At 43.7% G+C, this 23,099-nt stretch overlaps 2 protein-coding genes across 2 annotated transcripts in view; both read right to left on the bottom strand.

Moving 5' to 3' along the window:
• Positions 1 to 10,122, bottom strand: part of LOC143214565 (uncharacterized) — a 28,648-nt gene extending 18,526 nt beyond the window's left edge. Inside the window, exons 1-3 of the mRNA XM_076435779.1 lie at positions 10,093 to 10,122; positions 9,363 to 9,482; positions 8,153 to 8,793 (exon numbers count right to left, since the gene is read on the bottom strand). Coding sequence (XP_076291894.1) covers positions 8,153 to 8,793; positions 9,363 to 9,482; positions 10,093 to 10,122 — 791 coding nt within the window. The remainder of the gene's footprint in view (positions 1 to 8,152; positions 8,794 to 9,362; positions 9,483 to 10,092) is intronic.
• Positions 10,123 to 19,287: 9,165 nt separating this feature from the next.
• On the bottom strand, positions 19,288 to 20,199 carry Grx5 (Glutaredoxin 5). Its single transcript, XM_076434603.1, has 3 exons — positions 19,966 to 20,199; positions 19,643 to 19,784; positions 19,288 to 19,579 (listed from the first exon to the last, which is right to left on the bottom strand). Exons 1-3 carry the CDS (start codon positions 20,038 to 20,040, stop codon positions 19,392 to 19,394), a joined length of 405 nt encoding a protein of 134 aa, XP_076290718.1. The 5' UTR covers positions 20,041 to 20,199; the 3' UTR covers positions 19,288 to 19,391.
• Positions 20,200 to 23,099: the final 2,900 nt, after the last annotated feature.

Below are 23,099 nucleotides of genomic sequence, written 5' to 3' on the forward strand. Positions count from 1 at the left end.
TAAGACTGATCAAAGTTTGACGTCAGATCGCGATTAGCAGTCCGATGTGCGACTAAATGGCGCAAATGAAGCTTTCGAGCGGAAATGTCGCGAGAACGGTGAAACTTCGCGACTCGCTGGCACAGAAGGTGTTAATTGAGATCGATGTTGCGTTTTCGAGTCGGGGGTGGAATGGGGGTGCAGCTCCCGTCCCTGGAGGCAGTTTCTTCTCTTCCGTTCGAGTCGCAGAGCTTCGTGCTGCCAATAAATATCTAGTTCTACGAGCAGAACGGATTCGAAGCCTGGGGACGTTCGGATGGGTTCCGTTAACCCTCGTTTATAACCGTTAAGGGGGCGGCGGGAATATTATAAGACAAGAACAGGTGTGGGAGAGAGCCAAAGATATGTGAGCACTGGAGTAATGCGAGTAGCGGGTCGCAGTGCTCACCATTCTTTGGCTAGTAAGGGGTGAACCGGGTCTCAATTTTGAGTCCTGGACTGTTAGGTTTTTTTTTTTTAGTGTTTTTCCCCCCGACCGTCATCTTTATACGGGATGATAGTGCGTAAATGCATTTTTTCCCTGACAGTCCTCAAACTCGAAAAAAAAAGGAAAAACAAGGGGGCGTGCGGGGATATCATTTTCTCTGGATAGGAAAATCGATCGTTTTAGTGCGATAGCAGACGTGTTGAACAACAATTACGATAGGGACAATATTCTTTGGCTAGACTCTTTGAAGAAGATGTCGGCTTTCTGTACAGTAGATCTATTATACAGTGTGATCCAAAAATTATCTACTTATCGCGCTCTGATTAATCCGTGTTTTTCATTTATAATTTCTCAACAAAGCCACGGAGAACATTATCGCAACGGGAAAAATTACTTCAGATAACCTGAGGAATCACCCCTTTCAAAGAAATACATTTTTAGAACATCCACAACATCCTCAAAATGATTTCAAAAGGATTAACCGACAATTAATTGTTCATCATGCCAAAGGGCCGATTAAAAGGGAGTCTAATTAAAATGGCTGTCGATCTATAGAGGATGCTGCACGATGTATTAGCTGCGTGTGAATTGGTTTGACACATTTAGATTTGATGAAACACAAGACGAAATTCATATTGTTGAAAAATAATAGGAAACGTGAGTAAAAAAAAAAGAGTCGGACGAAACTTGCGAATCCGAGAAGCACCGAATCAATTTGCATACGTAATATTTCGCTTTTAGTTATTACGAGAACAAACAGCTCGGTGAATTTCGCTGTTCCCCGGCGGTTTGTCGCTACGTCCAGACGGACCGTTCCCGAGAAAATCAAATTACACCGCGTACGAGATTTCAACGAGCCAATTTCCATTGTCGCGCGCAACCGGAATCGCGACGGATTTTTCCCGAGTTTTCTCCTCAACCCATCCATCTTGAAATATCCCGTCGGTTGCCGTCAACCTCGTTGCACCAATAACAAAATAGAGAGACCAACGTCTCGATGATTTTTCGATCTCGAGCCACTGCGACACGAATGAAAACGAGGTACGCTCGACGTCATGCAACTGCGACAATTTTCGCGTCCCTTCGACCGAAAAAATGTCGAGACAAGGCCGAGCATTATGCGGCGCACTTCGCGAACGCTCTGTTTCCTCGCCGGAGTACCCAGTGTAACCACTTCCAGTTTTTTAGAACTTCTTGCAACCCTCGCACGGCGATTTATTTTACTTATTTAATTTCCTGTGCTTCGATACAACAATGTGTATAATCATTTCCAGCGAACGCATCATTGTAATTTCAATAATTGTGAAATAAAAAACCAGTAACCAGTCAAATGACGAGCGGTGGTAGGTTCAGTGTTAAACAAGAAAAGAATGCATTACTGGTCGAACCGTCTAGATTCGTTATAGGCGGCGCTTCACGGGACAGAGCTTAAAACCGTCGAGCGTGAGACAAGAAAATCCGCTCGAGTTAATTTGCGCGCTGCACGGTTGCAAGCGAATTTCCTTGTAATTGCCTCGGGGGGTAAACACGACCGTTAACCGATAAAAAGAAGAAGAGGAAAGTCGAGGGTGGTAGAAAGAAATTCGACCAGGTTCTAGCGATCGCTCGATGAAATTTTGATCTCGCGCGCACGCGAGGCACGTCAGTCTATTTATAGCAGATTGTTGACGACGAAGTGGCTTTGACGAGCGCGGTTGCGAGAGGAATCACAAGGCAAGGGAGAAACGGATCGAGGGTTGTGCGAGGGAGAGGGAGAGAGGAAGTTGAAAGAGTGGGAGAGAGAGAAAGGGAGGGAAATAAGAAAAGACAAGAGCGCGAGGGCCGAGTGAAAAGACGTCGCGAGATCGGGAACGGGAACGTTGCGGGGAAAAAATGGCGGAATACCGAGCACGGAAGGAAAGGGTTAGACAAAGAGGAGACGGTGAGACAAAGCATCCCCCGAGCAACTCCGCCGCGGATAAAAGCGAGCAAGGGGTGAACGAGACCGGTCGGAAAAACGAGCAACAGATCCGGCCGCACGCCGGTCGCCCCAGCGAGATCGTTCTTTCGTTCGTTTCGGTATTTTTCCCTCTCTCGTTGACTCCTCCCCCTGCCCCACCGTTTCGAACACCGCGAAATTCTATTTGGGCCAACGGAGCGCATATACGGTCCTCGATTTCCCACGAGGGGTCAGCCGAATTCATAAAGCCAATCCATTCCACTGTGCGGCGCGCACCGTCGACCGGAACCGGAAAAAGACCGACGAAATTTTCGTATCTCTGTTAATTAAACGGTAGAATAGCGTCTTTGTGATGCACGCGGGAACTTCCGTATCACAGTTTTACTTTGTTTACAGACGCTGCAACCTGATCTCTTTCTAACGTTATGGAACTTTGAGCTAATTATGCTAATCCAGTGACATAACTGTTTTGGTTTTGATGATTCTTTTGTGAGACTTTCGCTGGCTTATTCGTGACATTTTTCTGGTTAAAACGAGACCAAACGCGACAGTATTTAGATCGTATTTACTTATCCGAACTAGCCTGCGGAATACTAGTTCTAGGAACAGAATATTTAGATCACTTATCAGATGTGTTTCTCGTTTTTTGGTCCGGTTGTTCAACAAAAATAATGAACGATAATTTTTGTAAAAAAATTCACAGATATACGCAAATACAGTGAGTGTGAAAAGTATTCGTACGCCCTTTAAAACAGAATAACTTTTTTATAAGTGTATTAGACGATCTGATTTTTTATAATCAATTAAAAGCATTGGTTTAAGAAATGATACGCAAAAAAGATTTTGCAAAAATTATAATTTACAAGGTTACATGCAAAAATGAAAAAGGCATTTTTCAAAACTTTTTTATTTGAACTCTTAAAGAAAATTAAAAATATATGTTTTGTAGATCTACGGTAGTTGCACACAGGCTGAAAATTTCATCGAAATCGATTAACATACACACGAGTTACAAGCGGTTAAAAATTGTGAAAATCGTAGTTTTACACGAATTTTCCGATGAAATTTTCGACGAAGACGATTCCGATGAAATTTTCTGTATGTGTACGACTAACCTAGATCTACAAAACATATATCTTAAATTTTCATTAATGGCCCAAATAAAAAAATTTTTAAACATGCCTTTTTGCATATAACCTTGTAAATTATATTTTTTGGAAAATCTTTTTCGCATATCATTTCGTAAACCAATGCTTCTAATTGATTATGAAAAATCAGGTCGTCTGGTACAATTATAAAAAAGTCATTCTATTTTAAAGGGTGTACGAATACTTTTTACACTCACTGTATGTATCCAACAAAAATGGATAAATGAATACAGTAAAACGCTTTAAAGAATGTACCCACACATTACTTTCAACTGATTAAAACTGAATGAACCGGGTGAACTAGAAATTCGGCAACGAAAAATTCGTAATTTTTCAAAGTAGACTGCAGGATTGTAAATGCTGTACAGCAGCGTGCGCGAAAAATCGCGTGCGCTCCGTGGCAACAGCTCGTCGCGATGTAAATTTCGCATGGTACGGACCCCTTAAATTCAAGGTAAACCGAGGGAGGGTGACAGAGAGAGAGAGAGAGAGGGAGAGAGAGAGCGGTCCCGTATCGGAAATGCATAGATAACGCGTCGTCAGCCAGCCGTGTACCAAGAGTTTGCAAACGCGGCGACCTGTGAACCTGGCAGAGCTCCAGGACTCGCGTCAAGACAGAAAGAAACCACCGATTACAGCCATCCCCGCCTCCCCATACCCGAAGGGTGGATAATAATCATCGGACGGAGCGTTATCGAAATCGTCCCTTTTGTCGGGAACTTAGCATGATGATAACAACTCCTCACAGTCAGAAATCTATCGAACAGGTCCGTGTCCCCTCGAGAATTCTCATTTCGATTCGAGCACAGATTCGTCGGTGATAAACCCGCGTCAAAGTTGCAACGCTGGGGAAACCCTGGTCGTGAGATCGACGTTAAATAATTCGAGAGCAATCTGCTGGAACCCTTTGCGATCGCTAGACCTTGGGTCTCTATGCAAGCTTCCATCTTCATAGATGATTTTACCAAAACCCGTAAGTTGCCAACAAGCCAACCAACGTAAGTTTTGTTTCGACAGTGATTTACCATGCATCATGAGCGGCTGTGTTGACTCATAGAAAAAATTTATAAAAAAAAAACTTTTTAAAAACCACGCTTACAGTAAAACGCACTAAGAAGGAGACAATAATCTTTTTAGACGTAGACTAAAAATAGATAGTGACTATAAATAAAAGCGTAGAGCGCTGAACTATATTGACGTAATCTTCGTGGGCGCTCCACGCTTTTATTTATACTCACTAATGTCTAAAAAGATCATTTTCTCCTTTTTAGTGCATTTTAATGTAAGCATGGTTTTTAAAAAGATTTTTTTATATATTTTCTTATTCTCTACCTTTTAGTCTTTTTTAAATGGAACGCAAGATATAGTAATACTGGTATACGGAAATACGCGAGATAGAATGAAGGGATTACTCCGAGAGACGACGTCTCTTGATGGAGTCCGAAATTGTCCGAAGTGGAACTGAATGAACGGAACATCACACTGACTGAGCTCCTTCGGTGCGAAATGGGTCAGTGGAGTGGAGATGAGTCGGAGTGGGAACACGTAGTGGAGTAGGGAGCGTTGGCGCGCGGAGTGGGGATCGCTGAACGCGATGACGTACTACCGAGCGTCGCGCGACGAGGTGTGACGGTTAATATTAAAAAATATTGTTCTCCTAAACGCACAGTTTTTTTTTAAATTTGTTTTTTATTTATTGGCATCCAGTTCTGAGCTATGTTTGAAGTTTCAAGTCTGTAGCTCATCGGGAAGTGGTTTAAAATTCGATTACAAGATTCGACGCATAAAACAACGACATCTCGGCAAGCTAATATAAGCGTGGTAAAAAATAACAAGGTTCAATGTATTCAGAATTGACACAGTATTCATAATATTAGGCGTGGAAATAAGTTCCTTCCCCTTTTTTTCTACGATCATAACTTCTGAATGAATTCTAATTACTTCCCGATTTTGGTACCAAGAAAGAGCGTTCTTTTAGTTTTAAGAAGAGTCGTGATGAGGACTAAGAGTTTCCAGTCCTATGCAACAATTTCAAGCAATATATGGCGTGCAATAGAAGCATCATATGCGTCATTGCTTACTCTTTACATTCCAGTTTAGGACTTCACTGGGAGAGAACGCTGTACCTTACAGAATATGCAAAATGTGGTAACAGAGATTTAAAGCCGGAAATTTTTATTTGGAAGACGACGATCGTTCAGGTGCACCGTAAAGTTTGATGACGGTCAGTTAGAGGAATAGTCAACGGAAATCCGACCCAGACGCAAGAAGAATTGGCAGAAAGTTTGGGAGTCACACCAGACAAGATTTTATTACATTTCATTTATCACATATTATGCAATAAAATCTTGAATTTGGAAAAAAAGAGGAAAGAACTTATTTGCACACCTAATAATATAATGTTGAATGATAAAATTGATATAATCATTTCCTACGATCAATAAGTGTGGAATGGAAAAAGCTGAAATCGGTCAGTCGACCAGCGCAGTGGTAGTGTTAAAAACGACAAATTTTCTTTTGATCATTGCACAAATTACCTTTCGATTCGCAGCGCGTATTGTCAACGACAAGGGCGGCTTCAAACAGGAGAGGAGCAAAAGGGAAAGAGAGAAAAAGCGTCCGCAGTAACGTGACTCGGCGCACCCCAAACCGTTGGAACAACAAAAACGTTGAAACAATAGCGGAACGTGGAAGCACGTAGAATTCTAGAGACAAACCTTGGGACCTGTCGCACGCATTAGGAATAGCAAAATATTGTCGGAACAACGTTGGTCCACGACACATAGAGAAGGGTTTGGGGAGTGCTGACGCAACTGTTTTCACGCGACTCGTTAAGCGTGTCGACCTCGATCCGATCGCGTAAGCCTTTCGCGATTATCTTAACCGGGAAGCCCTAATAAATCTAACCTCCCCCTCTCGCTCCCTTCTCGAGGAAAAGCTCGTGATTCACGCCCCTGAACGACACGCGCCACCCGATGGGGGTGGGATCAAGTTCAGAATATGTTCGCGAAGTTTCACGAGTCGTAGACCAATTCGTTCGTCACATCGGTCAACTCGAAGAACTAAAAAATAATTTACGAAATAAGTACTTACATAATAAACATATAAACACTGTTCTTAACTTTTGCACAATCTTCATTCAATATACATATTTTCTACCTAATTTCGAGAAATGGAAGTACATCGAAATTTCTTTTTTGTAAATGTTTTAATAAGTTGAAACTATAATAATTCGCCAGCTGATTTTTCCTATGAATGCATAAAATCCGCAGTCTAGTCATTATGTGCATTTAAATAACGACATGCGTAAATTTTGAATCATGGTTGCCACAAGTGCGACGCTGGAGCCCGTCAAGAAATTTATTGTAAATACAAAAGTACGAAAGCTTTGGAATGTCAAAAAATCCGGTGGCTGGTGAATCGATTTGGCTCGTGGCTCAAATAATACACCGATTATGCTTCGCTTCCAAGAGGCAGTTATATACGAAGATTGCGGACGTTTATGCGAATTCCCGTTTTTATAGAATCAACTAGTTCACTGCCGAATCACGCCTCCGAAGAATTCGCCGGAATGAAAGCAATCTGGAGACCGAAATTGGAAGGGTCGAATCCTAATGATACAGAAAATTTTCCAACAGTCTCGTGAGATGAACCGAATCTAGGACCAAACGACTCGGACGTACGTTGTGAAAGTGACCCAGATTCGCAACGAGACACGGTGCCGAGAGGATCTCTGTACCACTGCCGGTCGAAGGATCGCTTTCGGGGAGTTTCGATTTCACAATTGTCGAAATTGTAAAGATGCTTCCATAGGATCCATATTCAAGCACACAAAAATCGAATAAAATCTGAATGAATTCAATCTTGTCATTTTTATAAGGCAACATACACCAGTTAAAGTGTAAAAGATCAACCCTTTACAAATTCTCTGTAAGTCGCACGAATTTTCTCAATGAGAGAACGCATCCCCGTTACGACGTTGCTATTTTTACCTCCAACAACCATTAGAATGTAGAATATGTTTCAGTTTGCTAACATAAACACAAAAGAAGTTCTACACGTTGCAGATGGGGGGAAAATCGCAGCTCGATCAAATAACAATACGCAAATACGGAAGGGGTGAGAAGTATCTTCGGTGCACTGAAGGATCTTCGGTGCAACCATTTTCGAACAACGTGCGAGGGTTAACACTTTGAGTACCAAACTAGCGGGCTCAAAAATGTCATGAGGAATATATCGAACGAAATACAAATTGAAATGTTAACCCTTTGCGGTCCTATTTTAATTAACTTTTGCACCAATATACTTATTTGACTGATCTAGATTTATCAATGCCACGATTACATGCAAGAGCAATCTAATCAGATCTAGATTGCAGAGCAAATTCTGGAACTGAAAGAGACGAAGCTCTTTTGGACCTCAACGGGTAAAGGTTTGTGATGCTGAGAGAACTCTTCCAACCGTTAGACCGTATCGTTTCTCGAAGCACTCATTGGCAAACAAGCTTTTGAACCCGAAGACGGTTCCTCGAAACAACTCCAACTCTGGGAAAGGTTGCTAAGGGAGAGACGGTGGTTCGGCCCCGAACATCCGGAATACCTTAGTCCCGATATCGCAGGATCGAAACTCTCGAAGGGTGCGTGTTCGTGGACAGGGGGGAACGCGAGTCGTCGACTCCCGTCGTGGTTCTCGGAGACTCTCCGATCCGCCTCCTTGACCCTCTCTGACCCAAATATTTCCCGTTCGCTGTGGCCACGGTATCGCAGGATCGCCGCGAACTCGTACAAACGACTCTGGCTTGGTTTTCCGGGCGTACGCTCTCGGCCTCCTCGAAGGGATTCACCTGTTCTCGGCTCGAAGCGAGTCCGCTGGAACTGAGGCCCCTCCACACCCCTTTCTCTCTCTCTCTCTCTCTCTTCCCCACCCCCAGTCCTCTGTCCTCTCTGCCCTCCGTGACACCCTCCGAGGCCCCCACCCCCGCGTCGACCGCGGAGGACACGCGTGGAACTCTCGCTGAGTACAGCAGCACTCACCCACCAATGGCGTAGAACACTCTCTCGAACGTATATATGTAACGACGAGACGCGACTTCTATCGTCGTCGGCCGAGTCGCACGGTGCACTCAGGTGGATCGCTCGATCTTTCGCGATCGACGAACTCTCTCGCGCGCGCGACACCGCCGACTGACTACTCCCCGGCGATTGATCCACAAGCGTTCCACTTTTCCGAGAGAACGTACCCTAAACCCGACGGAGGAACCTCCGGGAACCTCTCCTTTTCTCGCGATCGTCGAATCGATTTCGATGCGAGAGAGACGTTCGATCACAAACATGGGTCTAACAAACGTAACTGGCCGACGTAGAGGGTAAAGATATAGATAGAGAGAAGACGCAGATGGAGGGCGAGAGGAAACGAGAGTGAGAGAGAAAGAGAAAGAGTCCGGTGGCGCACCACGCGACCGCAACGATCATCCAGAGGCCGCGCGGATGAGTCCTCGTCCTCGGGCCGAGAGAGAGAGAGTGATAAAAATGGGACGAGCCCGCCTCTTACGGATCGTACCGATTAGCAGTCCCGCGCGGCGTTGGGCCCGGTCTCGGCTATCTGGCTGGTCGCAGGATGGTGGCAGTTCTGTCCATCGCGTTTCTGGATCGTATCGCCGCGAGGATCGATCGTGGTCGGGTGCACACGCGCTGACCGGTTGCGGGTACGCGTCCGGGATACGTTTTGTCGCGGCTGTGTTACAACGATCGCCGGACTCGCCGAAGATCGTATTTTTTTCTCGCCGAAGCTAGAGGTGATTCCAGCGAACTAGGTGATCCGCACCTTGCTGCTCCTCCTTTCCAAGCACTCCGCCACCCCTGTTTCGGCTCTCCTCGCGTGCACACTCCTCTATGTCGACGAGGGTGTGTGTGTGTATGTCTCTCCGTTTCTGTGTATGTATGTGTGTCTGTGTGTGTGTGTGTCTCTCTGTTTCTGTGCGTTTCTATGTATGCCTTGTGTGTATGTATATATATGTATGTGTTTCTTGTGTGCATGTGCGAGTGTACGCGTGTGTGTGTGTCTCTCTGTGTGTGTATTTGTGTGTGGTGTGGCGAGAGGGAGAGAAAGAGAGCCCGTACTCGCGTAGACGGATTCCGAAACCCAGCCGTGCGGCAGGCTGACCGAGTGGCGACTGAGACTCACCCTCCGTGGCGGCGCTGACTACCCCCGAACACCCAATCCCCCGTAACGTTCTCTCCCCACCATAACCGACCACTCCCCCCTCTCGCCACCCAACCTCCCCCTATTTTGCGTGACTTCGTCTCTGAATTTCTTCGGATTTCTACACTCTTCTCTCTCCTCCCCCTCCTCCTCCTCCTCCTTCTGCCCCTACTTTCTCTCTCCCTTTCGAACAACGGCGGGAGGGGGAGGGGGGGGGGGCGGTTCGAGCGAAACTTTTTCGCTTGCCTCTCCCCTCTTTCTCTCTGTTTCTCCATCGGGGGTTTCCACGCCTGATTGATCCGAGATAGTTCGCGGAGCATGAACGGGGCCGACCTTACCGCAGATGTTGCCCTGGTCATGGGCGCCATGGTGCGAAGATCCTCCAACGACACCAACTATCAGAGACGGGGGAGACCTTCTTGTCGGGGCTGCACCGTCTTCTTCCCTGTCTGCGGAAGATTTTACTATCGGAGTAGGGGTGGCTTATTCAAGCTTCATCCCCCTTGTCTCATTTCTTCACCAACTGCCGTAGTTGTGGAACAACTTTGCCGGATAGTGTTCTTTATGAAATAGGAAATTCGGGTCTTGTACTCGCCCACGTTCAGTATAATGTTTAATCACTGGACTGCGGATTTTATGAATTCGCGGGGACAATGAATAGGTCAAGTACTTAACTGAGAGTTAGAAGAATTTAAGGATATTTCCTCCGACTTTTAAACAGGATTAACCATTAATTTGAGCAGTCTTTATTTTACACGATGATCCGCAATCTATTAGTTCTTGGCAAGAGGTTGACAACCAGGTTTTACTTCTCTGGCCGCTCGATCGAAGTTACGAAGTTTCCAACCGGTATACTTGCAACGCTAGGTTCAAAATGGAAGTTATTTAAACTGCACAATATCAATACATTTTTTACTGCTTTACTTTTTTACTACGTTTTTATTAGCTCGCTTTTATGTCTGTCTGTTTGTCTGTTCGGTACAAATTTTGCAATTGATTTTAAACTAACTTCCCTGAACTGGAGACTTGAAATTTTAAACATAGCTCCGAACTGGATGACAGTGCAATATTTACAACAAAATTTTTTAAAATGCCTATGAGTTTAGGAGACACAAATTTACATTGTGCACACGTAATTAAGCCTATACAGTACACGAATTTTTAGTAATTTAATTGATATTAGACGAATTGTACTCTGCTCAATGGATTGTCACTTTTCTTCTATATGATATTACAGAGATTACAATAATCTCTTTTGATATTTTCCCTATCTTCAAATTCCAGAAAGCGACTCAATAATAATAATAATCCAAAAACTCTATTGAATAATAGATTTTAGTGCCGCCTTCAGAGCGTAAAGGGATAAATAACATTGCTGTGTATGGATTTCAGTGAGTTCATCCCTGACTAGGGTTGCCAGAAATGTTTTATCCAAATATAGAAGAAGTAAAACAGGTACACAGCACGTTTTAAACTTTTTTATTCAAACAAAGATTTTTGAAAATTCCTATAGGTACGTAAAGATCAAGTTCAAATGTAGAAGACTCATATCAAATATAGAAGATCTGGCAACCCTAACCATGACTGCCACAAAATCCTAGAGTAGTTGAAAATATTCGAACCGTTTGGAAATACTGTTCGAACCGTAGGTGAATAGCTCTCGTCGAAGCAGATTCGTTCGAGTAAACGGTACCACCTCGAGTAAAGGGAGAATTCTTTCCGGCCTAATCCGGAGTCGAAGAGGAATCTGCGAGTCGGAAGATACGGTCTGTCGGAACGCAGTGCGCTGGTCATGGAACCCCCGAGAACTCGAGGAACATTGTTTCAGCTTGAACTCGCCCCTTAGTTCGGCGATTTTCGCTCGGCAAGTTGAGATATGGGGATCCCCCTCGGAAGTGGGGTGGAGATGCAGGCGGTCCAAGAAACGGCGATAACCCAGTTGCTCTTTGATTTTTCCGCATGGTCGACGGTCGTGGTAGGAGAGAAAATCGTGTCGGTGGATCGGGGGAATCGGTGGTGTTCGACGTTTCCGGCGGTTTATTAGGTTAATGGAGACACAACGCGGCTACGTGAGTCGACACGCGCGGCGCGGCGTCCCGACGCAAATTCTGCGGTAGCGGAGACACGAGAGGGGTGTCGCGAACTACCCCTCTCCAGGAGCGTCTCATTATCCGCGGAACGTGTTTACCGTTTTAATGAACGACGCTTTAATTACTCGGCTGAGTGCATAAAGACGCGGCCCGCGCCATTGTGCCACCCTTAAAGTCGTTCTCGAGCACCGGGAATCAAAAGCGGCAAGATTCGGACCGTAGCCCGCTTAAAACCCACGGATCCTATCGTTTCATACGAAATACGGCTGTGTTAATCGGACGATAAAACTCGTTCAACTTATCAACCCCTTGGCGACCGATGACGTACCGGTGCGTCAAAATCAAACTATTTTCCAGTTAACGCTGCAGTGGTTCTGAATGAATTCGCTTGCAGATCATGTTTCGTTACTCATCTGCTATCTTAAAATGTTTGATTAAACGCAGCATACCTGGTCTATGAAATATGGAAATTATTGTTTAGCAAATGTCCATGGAAGCACTGAATATTATGCTGTGTACTACGACTTTCGACTTTAGATTAATTTAGACAATTAGTTTGACTACCTTTAAATGAACTGCAAGATTGTGTCACATATTTGTGATGGTGGCAATTAATAGATTAACTCGTTTGATTACTTTGATCTGTTCATGCTCTAATTATTTAGCAAATGTCCATGTAATCACTGAATATTATTGTACTGTGTAGTACGACTTTTGACTTTAGATTAATTTGGACAATTAGTGTGGCTATCTTTAAATGAACTGCAAGATTGTGTCACGTATTCGTGATGGTGGCAGCGAATGGATTAACTCGTTTGATTACTTTGTTCTGTTCATGCTCTAATTATTTAGCAAATGTCCATGGAATCACTGAATATTATTGTACTGTGTAGTACGACTTTCGACTTTACATTAATTTGGACAATTAGTTTGGCTATCTTTAAATGAACTGCAAGATTGTGTCACGTATTCGTGATGGTCGCAGCGAATGGATTAACTCGTTTGATTACTTTGATCTGTTGATGCTCGATTTTCAGTACAACCCGCGTTCAACGGTTTTCAATTGCGAAAGTTCTGCCCCGTTCAGAGCTTTCAATATAGAATAACAACAGCGGGGAAATTCGAGCTATAATGCCCACGAAACTGTCGATCTTATCATTTGATAGCCAGCGAGATAGCGCTCTTTAAACGCGGCTATGAAACGCGAGTAACATATTAATACCGTGGAGAATTCCACGGTACCGCGGGCGATCTATTTGATCAGACCGAAAGCGAAGGCTGTTTGCTCGCGAATCGAAGCAATCGAATCACTTTAATCCTTCTATCTATAACCTCACGCTGTACACATAATTAACCGTAACTCTCTCCATCAATTGGAAAATCGACTAACATTTAAACGTGCAATAAGCGTATCAAATACGTGTGTGACGTAACACTTTAAAAGTTGCGATTCGTTCAAAGGTGTTATTGAAACAGTAGAGCAACGACGAAGCTGAGGGCGAAAGGGGGTGGTAGCACTCGCGAGCGAACGCGTGACGTTACGTCCCCAGGCCACGTGACGCCCAGTGGCGTCGGCTGTAGAAGAAAATCGAGGTTTCGTTCGAGCAACGACGATCGCGTTTCGATCTAAGAGAAAGGGGATGCGAATGCGAACCAGTTAATAAGGGGTGATTCGGGGCGTCGCGACGCTCCTGAATAAAGGAGGGAAACGCGCGAGAAGAACATGGACAAGAGAGGGAGAAGAAGGCGACGGATGTTGGCTCGATCGAAGTTGTTGAAGGGAGGGCGCCACCTCGCCGGCCACCCCATTTCCATCGGCACTCACAGCCGTGGACCGCGCACTTATCACCCCTATCATTACCATCGCGGTTTCTCGTTCCGCTCAACCCTTGCATCAATACCCGAAATTTTCTCCCACATCGGATAACATTAGGGTCGTCCGATGCTAACTCCGTCGCGGTGTTTCTTGTCCAGTTGAACCCTGACGTCGATACTCAACTTTTTCGGCTGTATTCGATTACAATAGAATCGTTAGATTTGTATCATTACTAGATTGCGGTTCTTTATGCAGAATAATCATTTTCTTTTACAAGAACTTGCTTAAAAATTTCTTTAATAATTTCAGCCCTTAGCACTTGAATGGTGACCGAGAGTCACCACTAAAAATAGCTGTACCATTATTCACAATATTGTATACATTCTTAAATATGTTGGTGCACTCCCGTCCATAAATCACCGGACACTTACGTACCTTTAACAAAATGATTAATTGATGATTAATTAAATGTAGCCATTATACGATAATATTTGAATGCAAAAGTAAATATAAACATATGCTATTTGAATAAATGTTGGAAAAAGAGTTCGAGAAATTGTGGGATGATTATGGACAGCTCTACAAGCCAAATTAGAAAACCATTACACCACTTAAATTTAAAAAATTAGGAAATATAAGAATAATAATTATAATTTAGAAAATATTTGATTTGTGATTCACATGTTCTCTACATTAGAAAAAATTAGTGAGTACTAATTTTTTAAGTCGTCTAAAGTCATTCCTGACTCGTAGGTACCCTCATCTGATACACGACGTAATCCGCACCTGAGCCATCATAGGAATAAAACTGTATCAGTGAAATATCTACTCGTTTTTATCATAAATGCATAAAATACGCAATCTATGCAATAATTATTTAGGTGGTTTGGCATCTGTTTTAATAATTGCGTCAGTAACAGAATTTTCTGCCTTGTAAATTTACCCAACAAACTAGATATAGAAATTTTGTTGTTCGCCGAGGGAAAAATCCGACACAGTAAAGTTTTGCAAATCGAATCTGCAAAAGGGGTTGGCCCAAGGTTCTCGCCGAATTATTCAATCCGAAATATGGAACTGGTTTAGGAGGAATTTTTCTCGCCGACTCGAACTTTTCAACCGAGTTACCGAAGATCCGCCTGCAACTGCGGAAGTTCAAAAGGGGATTCGAGGATTTTCAGGTGAGGCGGTCGCTCGAACGTGCCCGTTTCTCTAACTTCCGGATTATAAACATTAAAATTAAGCACACACGGAGAGAACGTATAATATCGATCTCGATAATAATTGATTACTTCCCAGTTGCTCAGTGTATCAGAGGTGGACGTAACTATAGCATAACCCGGGGGTGGTGGAAGAAAATATAAATTGATTGCTAAGCGAGGGTATCAGCCGCGCGTGTTTTCGTCCGTTCTCGGTTTAGCGATCGCGTATTTAAAAGTCCATTTGGCGGAGAGCCAGTCTGTGCTCGGAAATCGCGCGTAATTAATCCCACCCCCTTTTTCAGGAGGAAGCAGCTTCCCTCCCTCCGCCCCTCTTCCTGCGTTTCAGGATCAACGTCGATCTTTCATAAAATCTTTACGACGGACGGGGATTGGTGTCTCGAGAATAACTGTTTCGCAAAATAGCCGGGATAACGCTGAACTTGCTTCCGCAATGTTTATTAGAACGTGTGCCGGAACAAAGGAATATATTCGTTCGTTTCTCGTGAAAACGCACCCGTAATTTCAATCAATACGTTGTCGCATATGAAAAATGTCCGATTTTTAATTGGGACTTTTCACTGATCCGCACACATTGTTCTCCGTTCGAAAATGCTCGTTCATCGGTGACGTCAATAGATGAGCAAAATCCGACGACTTTTGAAAAATGACGTATAATATCTTTTCAAGTTTCCATAAAATTGTTGATATTCGCTACAACACATTTCATTAAATATTTAAACCGAAACAGAATTCTATTTTGGTTTAGTTAATATACAGCTACTCGAGAACATACAGGCATGCAATTTGTATCAATTTTCTCCTATTTTAGGAAATTACGATCCATAAAAATGTTCTAATCACTGAAACCGTAAAATAAATCGTAGGGCAAGGGGTTAATGGGTTCAGATGAAGAATATATGGTCACCGTAGCCGCCGTAGAGAAAAGTTACAAATTTTTCTTCGAGTCGCGTCTCCGGAAGGAGGATCGGGAACGCGATAACGTCGGCGGGGAGTCGCGGGGATAAAGAGCACATCGCGGAGAAAATGAAGAAAACGGCGAATCGAGGCGAGAGAGAAAAAAGAATGTGCGGGTCGCTAACGAGGCACGTCGACGACGCTCCTTCTGGACGACGACCACGCCGAAGAAGCATTGGTATTCGCGGCACGGTCGCGTACATCGTGTTACTTCAGTTTTTCCGGGGAGATGGGTGCACGCGCGCGAGTCCGGAGACTCTCTCGCTCGGTCTCGTCATTTGGTATGCCATTAATTAATTTGGTGCTCGAGAGCCAGCCAGACACGGCTCGCAATTAGTGTCGGGGAATCAAAATGGCACGTGTTCGAGCCAGATGCTCCCGCGAGCATAGTTCCCGGCCGGAAAGCGCGCTGCGACGCGCACCTCGTAGCCGAGCCGTAAAATGTCACCGTTCAGGCGCGTTCGAAAGATCGAAATCTCTGGAAAATCGGAAAAGAATCGCGAGAAGGTGGCAAAGGAAACAAGAGTAAGTCGCGGGGTGCACGCACGCGATCCTGCGATTTGCTGATCCCCGTTCAAGGACGAGTCGCTCGACACGCGTACCTGCCGCGAGGATAAAAATGGAATTGTAATATTCGCATTTGCGGAGCCCTCGCAATCCGTTCGGAAAGCCATTCGAGCGAAATGTTTCCCAGAAGCTTTAGAAATCGCGCGAGCGAGTCCGACGACGCGGAAGTGCCGTTATTCGTTTTCGAAGGGTCAAGACACTTTGGTAGAGCTTTTCAAGTGCCGAAAGTATGGCGTCCGAGCTCGCACGTTCCCTTACTTACGCCAGTCGCCGGTAGTAAACGTTCGCCCTCGCTGGCTGGCGATGACCATAAATTCGGTCGGCGGATCGTAAAGGGGGCAAGAAAAGTTCGTGAACGCAATGCGGAAGAACACGATGCACGATGCACGTTTACGCTCACGCATGACCCCTGGCCGTGACGTGACCCGCGCGCTACGCTACACACGGTCGGCCTTGAACCACTTTTTCCACCCTCCGACTGCATTTGTACCTCGCGACTCGCGCCGAGGAAACCGGAAACTGGTAGTAAATCCTCGGCGACGCACTGCCGGATAATGTTATCCCTCGGGGAGTGAATCCGATTCCGCTTCCCATACCCTTCTGTCATTCTTCGAGTTCTCTCTTCCTCTATCGCGTCCAGGTCCAATTACTGAGAGGTAAGACACGGTCGATTTTTCACAGCCGGCCATGAAATTTAACTACCCTCGGCTCCACTCTACGACAACCAGATGTAGTAGGGTGGTGGTGCGCTGCCTCGCCGATGACCTTCGCGGTTTTATGTCCTGCCGAGACTAGCTACCGGCCAGCCCCCATAAACGCCGCAGTAACGCAGCCTAGGTGCGTTAATCACTTTCATTTAATTAATCCTCGACTCTCGGGGCGGAGCCAGGACTCGGTGGAGCTTTTAACACTCGCGCGGCGAATAGCCGGTTCCCGTATACAGTGATTTGTGTAGCATTGCACATCATCATAGTTTATCAATTCCGTTTTAGCGCTTTATGTTGGTAAATGTTGATGCAAATATCACGTATTATAGAGACTGCAGAAAAAGGATATGCATAAAGAAATACATAATTCCATTTAACAAAGTCCATAGTGATAGTCTAGATTCTAGATCGATACTAGTCAATGCTTTCGATAATCGAAAGCGAGACGCAGCATGGGGTATTTAGTGCTTACTTCATGCAGGACAGGACGTGAGCGTAAGTACGAATTATCTTCCCAATAAAATTGTGTTTTTGAACTTCTTCTTTCAAACCATTAATGAAGAATTATCAATTTGAATTATTTATTTCCCATTAACTCGGATTTACTACTGTGTCGTGACGATGAACTGTACTTATTTGAGTTCGTGTCGTGCGATACACATCAAGTTTATCTAATTTCCGTTCAAATTGATTTTGATTTTATACTCAAATTGGATTATTTATTTATTATTAATCGCCAACAACCGTAGTCCCGTTGAAAGCACCGGTTCTCGTTAGATCACCGAAGTTAAACAATGTGGAACGTGAACGCCACTAGGATGGGTGACCGTCTGGTAAAAAACCGGAAAGTGACCCACCCGGGGGTGTTTTTCACGTGTTGTTGGCAAAAGGTGGTTCGGAACCCACCATAAACAGTAGGTCCCGCTGAAAAAGGCGATGGTGAGAGTGGAAAGAGGAAGAGGATTGGTAAATGAATTTGAAACCCTGAGGGGACCAAATATCATGTTACTACTACTACTACTACTATTTATTATTAATCCTGACGTAGTTTCTGACTGTTGGTCGATTCAAATTAATGAGTTTGTTGTTTCTGTTATCAGATTCCGAGGCAAAGAATCCATCGATCGAAAGATCAGTTAGAAACTTTAATTTTCGAAGTTTAAGGCCATTTTAAAGTCATGTTTTTATAAATATCTGAATGTATTTTATTTTTCGATAAGTTACACGATGCAATAAAAAGAAATGTAGTTATGTATAAAGAAAAATCGATGACCTTGATAACTCCGAAAAAAATTACCTTCGGAAAAAAATATTCGTGCCAGGTCCATTGACACCATGCACATTACGTAACAAATATTTTTTTGCATCACAATAACCTGAAGAGATATTTAGGTGTCCTTATTTAAACGGACCTCAAGGGAGAGAGAATGTAAGTTCCAAGATATCTTCTCAATTAATCTTTATTATTGAACATTTCCTTTCAAAATATTAATGAAAAATTGTACAGCCTATATCTTCTATTTCGAAAATCATTTGAATAACACTTACATAAAAATCTTGTTATAGGTCAATAGAATAGATAAGTAGTCGCAGTCGAAACGGCTGCGAAGTCCGAATTTGCAATAATATTCGAGTTCGCGAAGTATAATCCCTTTCTCGCGTGTACTGTCTAACGGTTTAATGTAGACGGTTTAATGTAGAACGCCTTTTAGAGTTGCGATAAATGAATTGCCACGCTGCACCCTGACAAGACTACCGCTGACTACTCGCAGCCGATGTAGCTGCCCCTACGTACTCGCAGCCGGTGTGACGGCTGCCCCTAAGTACTCGCAGCCGGTGTGGCGGCTGCCCCTAAGTACTCGCAGCCGGTATGGCCGCCGTTTAGTACTAGCAGCTATTGCTTCCCCTTTTTGTTAGAATTGCATAAAAAGAAATTAAAGTGCACGGGAGTTTTGTATGTATATCGAATTTAATAAATTAGTGTCGCGACAGATAATGCACTACTCGCGTTTGTTTCAAGATGTTTACTATTGATGTATACTACATAGTATTATTAGTATCTCGTCGGTGGCAGTGTGGCAGGTGGAATTGCATAAAAATTATCAGTTCAAAAGTATCAATCGACTCGTAAACGACTATCTCGACGAAAAGAGTAAGGGATGCAAAGACGGTTTCTGACTAGCCGCATAAAGAATTTAAGATTTATTGTAACAAAAATGAACGTCAACAAATAAATGATTTATTTACAGATGTTATAAACAAACTAGACTCTTAAACAAACGTTTAGTCCTTAAGCTTCTTGTCTTTGGCTTCTTCCTTCTGCAGAAGGGCGCTCGTGATGCCCACCTTCTTCAGCTCCTCCACTAATTCGCCGTTCCTATGCATTTCCAATAGTATGTCACATCCTCCCACAAACTCACCGTTTATGAATACTTGTGGTATCGTGGGCCAGTTCGAGAAGTCCTTGACACCTGCGTATAGGTAAAAATATCCATGTATCGTTTATTCTATTGAAATTATTTGGTTGTAGTTACCTTGCCTAAGATTTTCATCCTTGAGAACATCATGTGCATCGTACTTGACATCGTGCATTCTCAATATCTGAACAACCGCGTTGCTGAAACCGCACCTGGGCTCCTCTGGTACACCCTTCATGAATACAACCACTTTGTTTTGCTACGAACAAACAAATTGATCTTTGAGGAGGAGGTTTGACAAGCATTTCACGGGAAAAATATTATTGCCCGTGTCGTCGATGGCACAAAAATTGAAGCAGACGATATCTCGAAACTTAAAATAGACGATGTCTAACAATATCGTACTATATTTAATTCATATTATTCGGAGAATGACAAACCTTGACAAGGTCACCAACTTTGGTCAGTTTCGTGGCGAAGCTCCTGATTCCATTGTAAAATCGGAATGGAATCATCTCTTTCTCTAAAAACAGCTCTCTGTGTCCACAATTTGACAATAAACAGAGTCTTTACAGAAGAAAAAAATACAACGTGCGAGAGGTTATCCGGTCAATATACAGATCGTGCCAAACCATTGGTTGTGCAGCATTACCATTCCGCTCACCAAACCCAACATTTGATAAATATTTTAGCCACCTAGCGGTCGCGCGACCATTGAATATTCTGCCACCGACGAGATACTATTAATAGTATCTGGTCGGTGATTCTGCTTGTCATATGTAACCCGCTGTTGTTAATTACAATCTCACATTATCGACGAGGCCAACCACTCTGCGAAAGAGGCCATTTGTATTCATGCAAACTGTCACTAGATGGCCATAGTATTCCCGTCTGTGGCGCAAGCATAATAAACGTCTTCCATAGTTGTTTATACTTGTACTCCAATTGATAGTTGTCTAGAACAATGCTTTAACAATAGACGTAGTTAAGACATTTCTTGTGGGAAAGCCATATACTTCCTATACTATGTATCTACAGTATCTATCTTTCATACATCTTCCTCCACAAGACCAAGGAAGCTGTTTGTAGCCACTAGATGCATAAATTAAAATTGTTAGCTTATCAATAATAAAGTAAAATTGTGAGCTTGCATTTTTTTGTAATAAAAAAATAAGCATAGTGGTAACTGCAGAAGCGCCACCTGGGACTCCAATAGCCGAAGTGTAAATGATTCCTAGGGACGAGTTTACTTCTCATCTACACTGATACCAGATACATCGCGATGTATGATGAGAGAGACTCTTTTGTGTAATATTCATTCCAGATTTAGTTGAAGAACGAATCGATTACTCACGGCAAAACGAATTTTTCGTTATTATTGAAATCTCCGTCTCTATCAATCCTCGGGCTTACGAAAATATGTGTACCAGGAAGATTTTAATTTTCCCACGTATATCCGAGCTGAAGCTGAAAATAACAAGTGCCTCAACGGAGGGGAACGAATAGTATCAGGCTGCTAATGATCTTGTCAGTAATTCGTATCTAACATGCGTTCCACCGGACATTTTACTACGTTTACGCTTTCAAGCTTCGAAGAGTAACTTTCACAAGAAGTCTATCGATCCCAATTGAATACAGCCACTCGAAGAAGCGTCGCAAAAAATTTTCCCACCCGAACGACTCTTGCACCACCTAATTTCAATTCTCATTTGGAACGTTGCACGCACACATCTTACGTAACCATTACACGCCGTAATTATGTAATATGTTATTATTTTGACTTGTATCAAATCATCCTTACGCAAGCCACATCAAACATATTTCAGTCTCATTCGCGAAAGAATTGGAGCCATACGACATTCTTAATTCGACTTGAGTCGTGTTGTAAGGAGCATATTATTTAACGTATAAAAGTCCTTTAAGTAAATAGATTAGCATTTCTCCAGACCATTTCAAATTCGATCTACAGTCGTCACCCGTATCAACGATCGTGGCCTACTTCCGTAGGCTACATGTAACATAAGCATTGAGTTACGATACTTCTCAGATAAACTTTGAACGTATTTGCTTAAATGCTTCGCCAGCGAAACGAGATAATAATGAGACTCTGTTCGCTGCTTCATTTTAATTAACCTGCGAAGTCAATACACGGTATGTATCTCTGTAGAAAGTGCTTTGCGTCGAGACTCTGTCCTTTGCACGATTACACGAATATCCATAAATACTGTAAACTTATCTTATCAGCTTCGATACGGTATCGGCCCAACAGAAACCACGCCGAAAAATGTTTTAAGGACCGATGTCGAACGATTTCGCGAGACTAGCTTTCAACCGCTGAAATATTTCTTTACTCGATTCGTTTTAAACGCGGCAAACAATTTATTTTGTTCTTTTGACGTTTCGCATACGCTCCGGAATCAGGTTATAGAGGCCCTATCAAATAGGTTAGCTCTAGGTCCATGTTAATTGTTGTTTGCGCCGTGTAGCGTTAGTGTCGTGTCCGTCTCGAGTTTTCTGATTCTTGAATACCGAATGACGCACGCACGAGCTTTTCCCCCGGAGCTGGGGTATGCGTACTCGGCGGCATCGTCTGGCCGAGTGCATTTTTCCCATGACGTAACGGTGAAAAATTGTTACGGGGGAAACTCGTTAACCGACGCCGCACGTCTGCAGCACGTGGATGTCCTTTCCGAATCCATGACGTCACGTCGAAATCATGGTCACAGCGACCGATCACCATGGAAACTCGCTCCTACTCGCAAACCTACGCGAGAACGCCCACGAGATTTTAAAGTTCGCCCGATGTACGCGTCGCGGCGCACAGCTTCGCGGACCAAGTCCTTGTGATAGGTCACGGATGAAAGCCACGAAAATAGCAACAGGTTAAAATGTTGGAAAAATACATTTTTCGCGACGACTGATTCTCCATTTTCATACCGCGGTAATTCTCGAACCCTGAATTTTGTCAAAGAGTTCGCAGCAGCAGCGGCGGCGGTTGCGTGTTTCATTAGCATGTTTCAAAAAAAACTCGATAAACTCTTTCCCCGCGACCAACGAACGGCAAGTCGGCCTTCCGACGCGCGACGGGCGTGTACATTTTTTTCACTATTGCGTAATTCCGGCAAGCTTACTTATTGTCCATCGGTTACACGGTCGCGTTACAAGATTACGTGACGTAATCAAGTTCAAAGAAATAATGTTCCTCACTCTTCTTGCCCCACTCCGTACGTCTCGCATGACGTCGACAGTGTAGAATAAACAACTCAGCTAAAAATGACGTAGCATTGGAATTCCAACGGATACATACAACCGCCTCGAAACAACTGGAACATCGCCATTTCAAGGACAAATCTTTATCTGAATCCCGGAGCCAGACTGAAGTTCAACAGTTTTTAATGTAACCGAGTAAACTTTACATCGAATCTAAAAGTATTATAAAATTTGGATGGTCCAGTTGCGTAGTATGCCCAATGTTTTTAGGAGATAATGGATCGTTTACGCATGGAACCACATGGAACTTTCGCTCGGTCGGTATGGTAGAGCTACAACGTTACACTAAGGCGACACACGCAAC

Source organism: Lasioglossum baleicum, chromosome 12 (genome assembly GCF_051020765.1).
Source record: "Lasioglossum baleicum chromosome 12, iyLasBale1, whole genome shotgun sequence".
NCBI classification, from domain to species: domain Eukaryota; kingdom Metazoa; phylum Arthropoda; class Insecta; order Hymenoptera; family Halictidae; genus Lasioglossum; species Lasioglossum baleicum.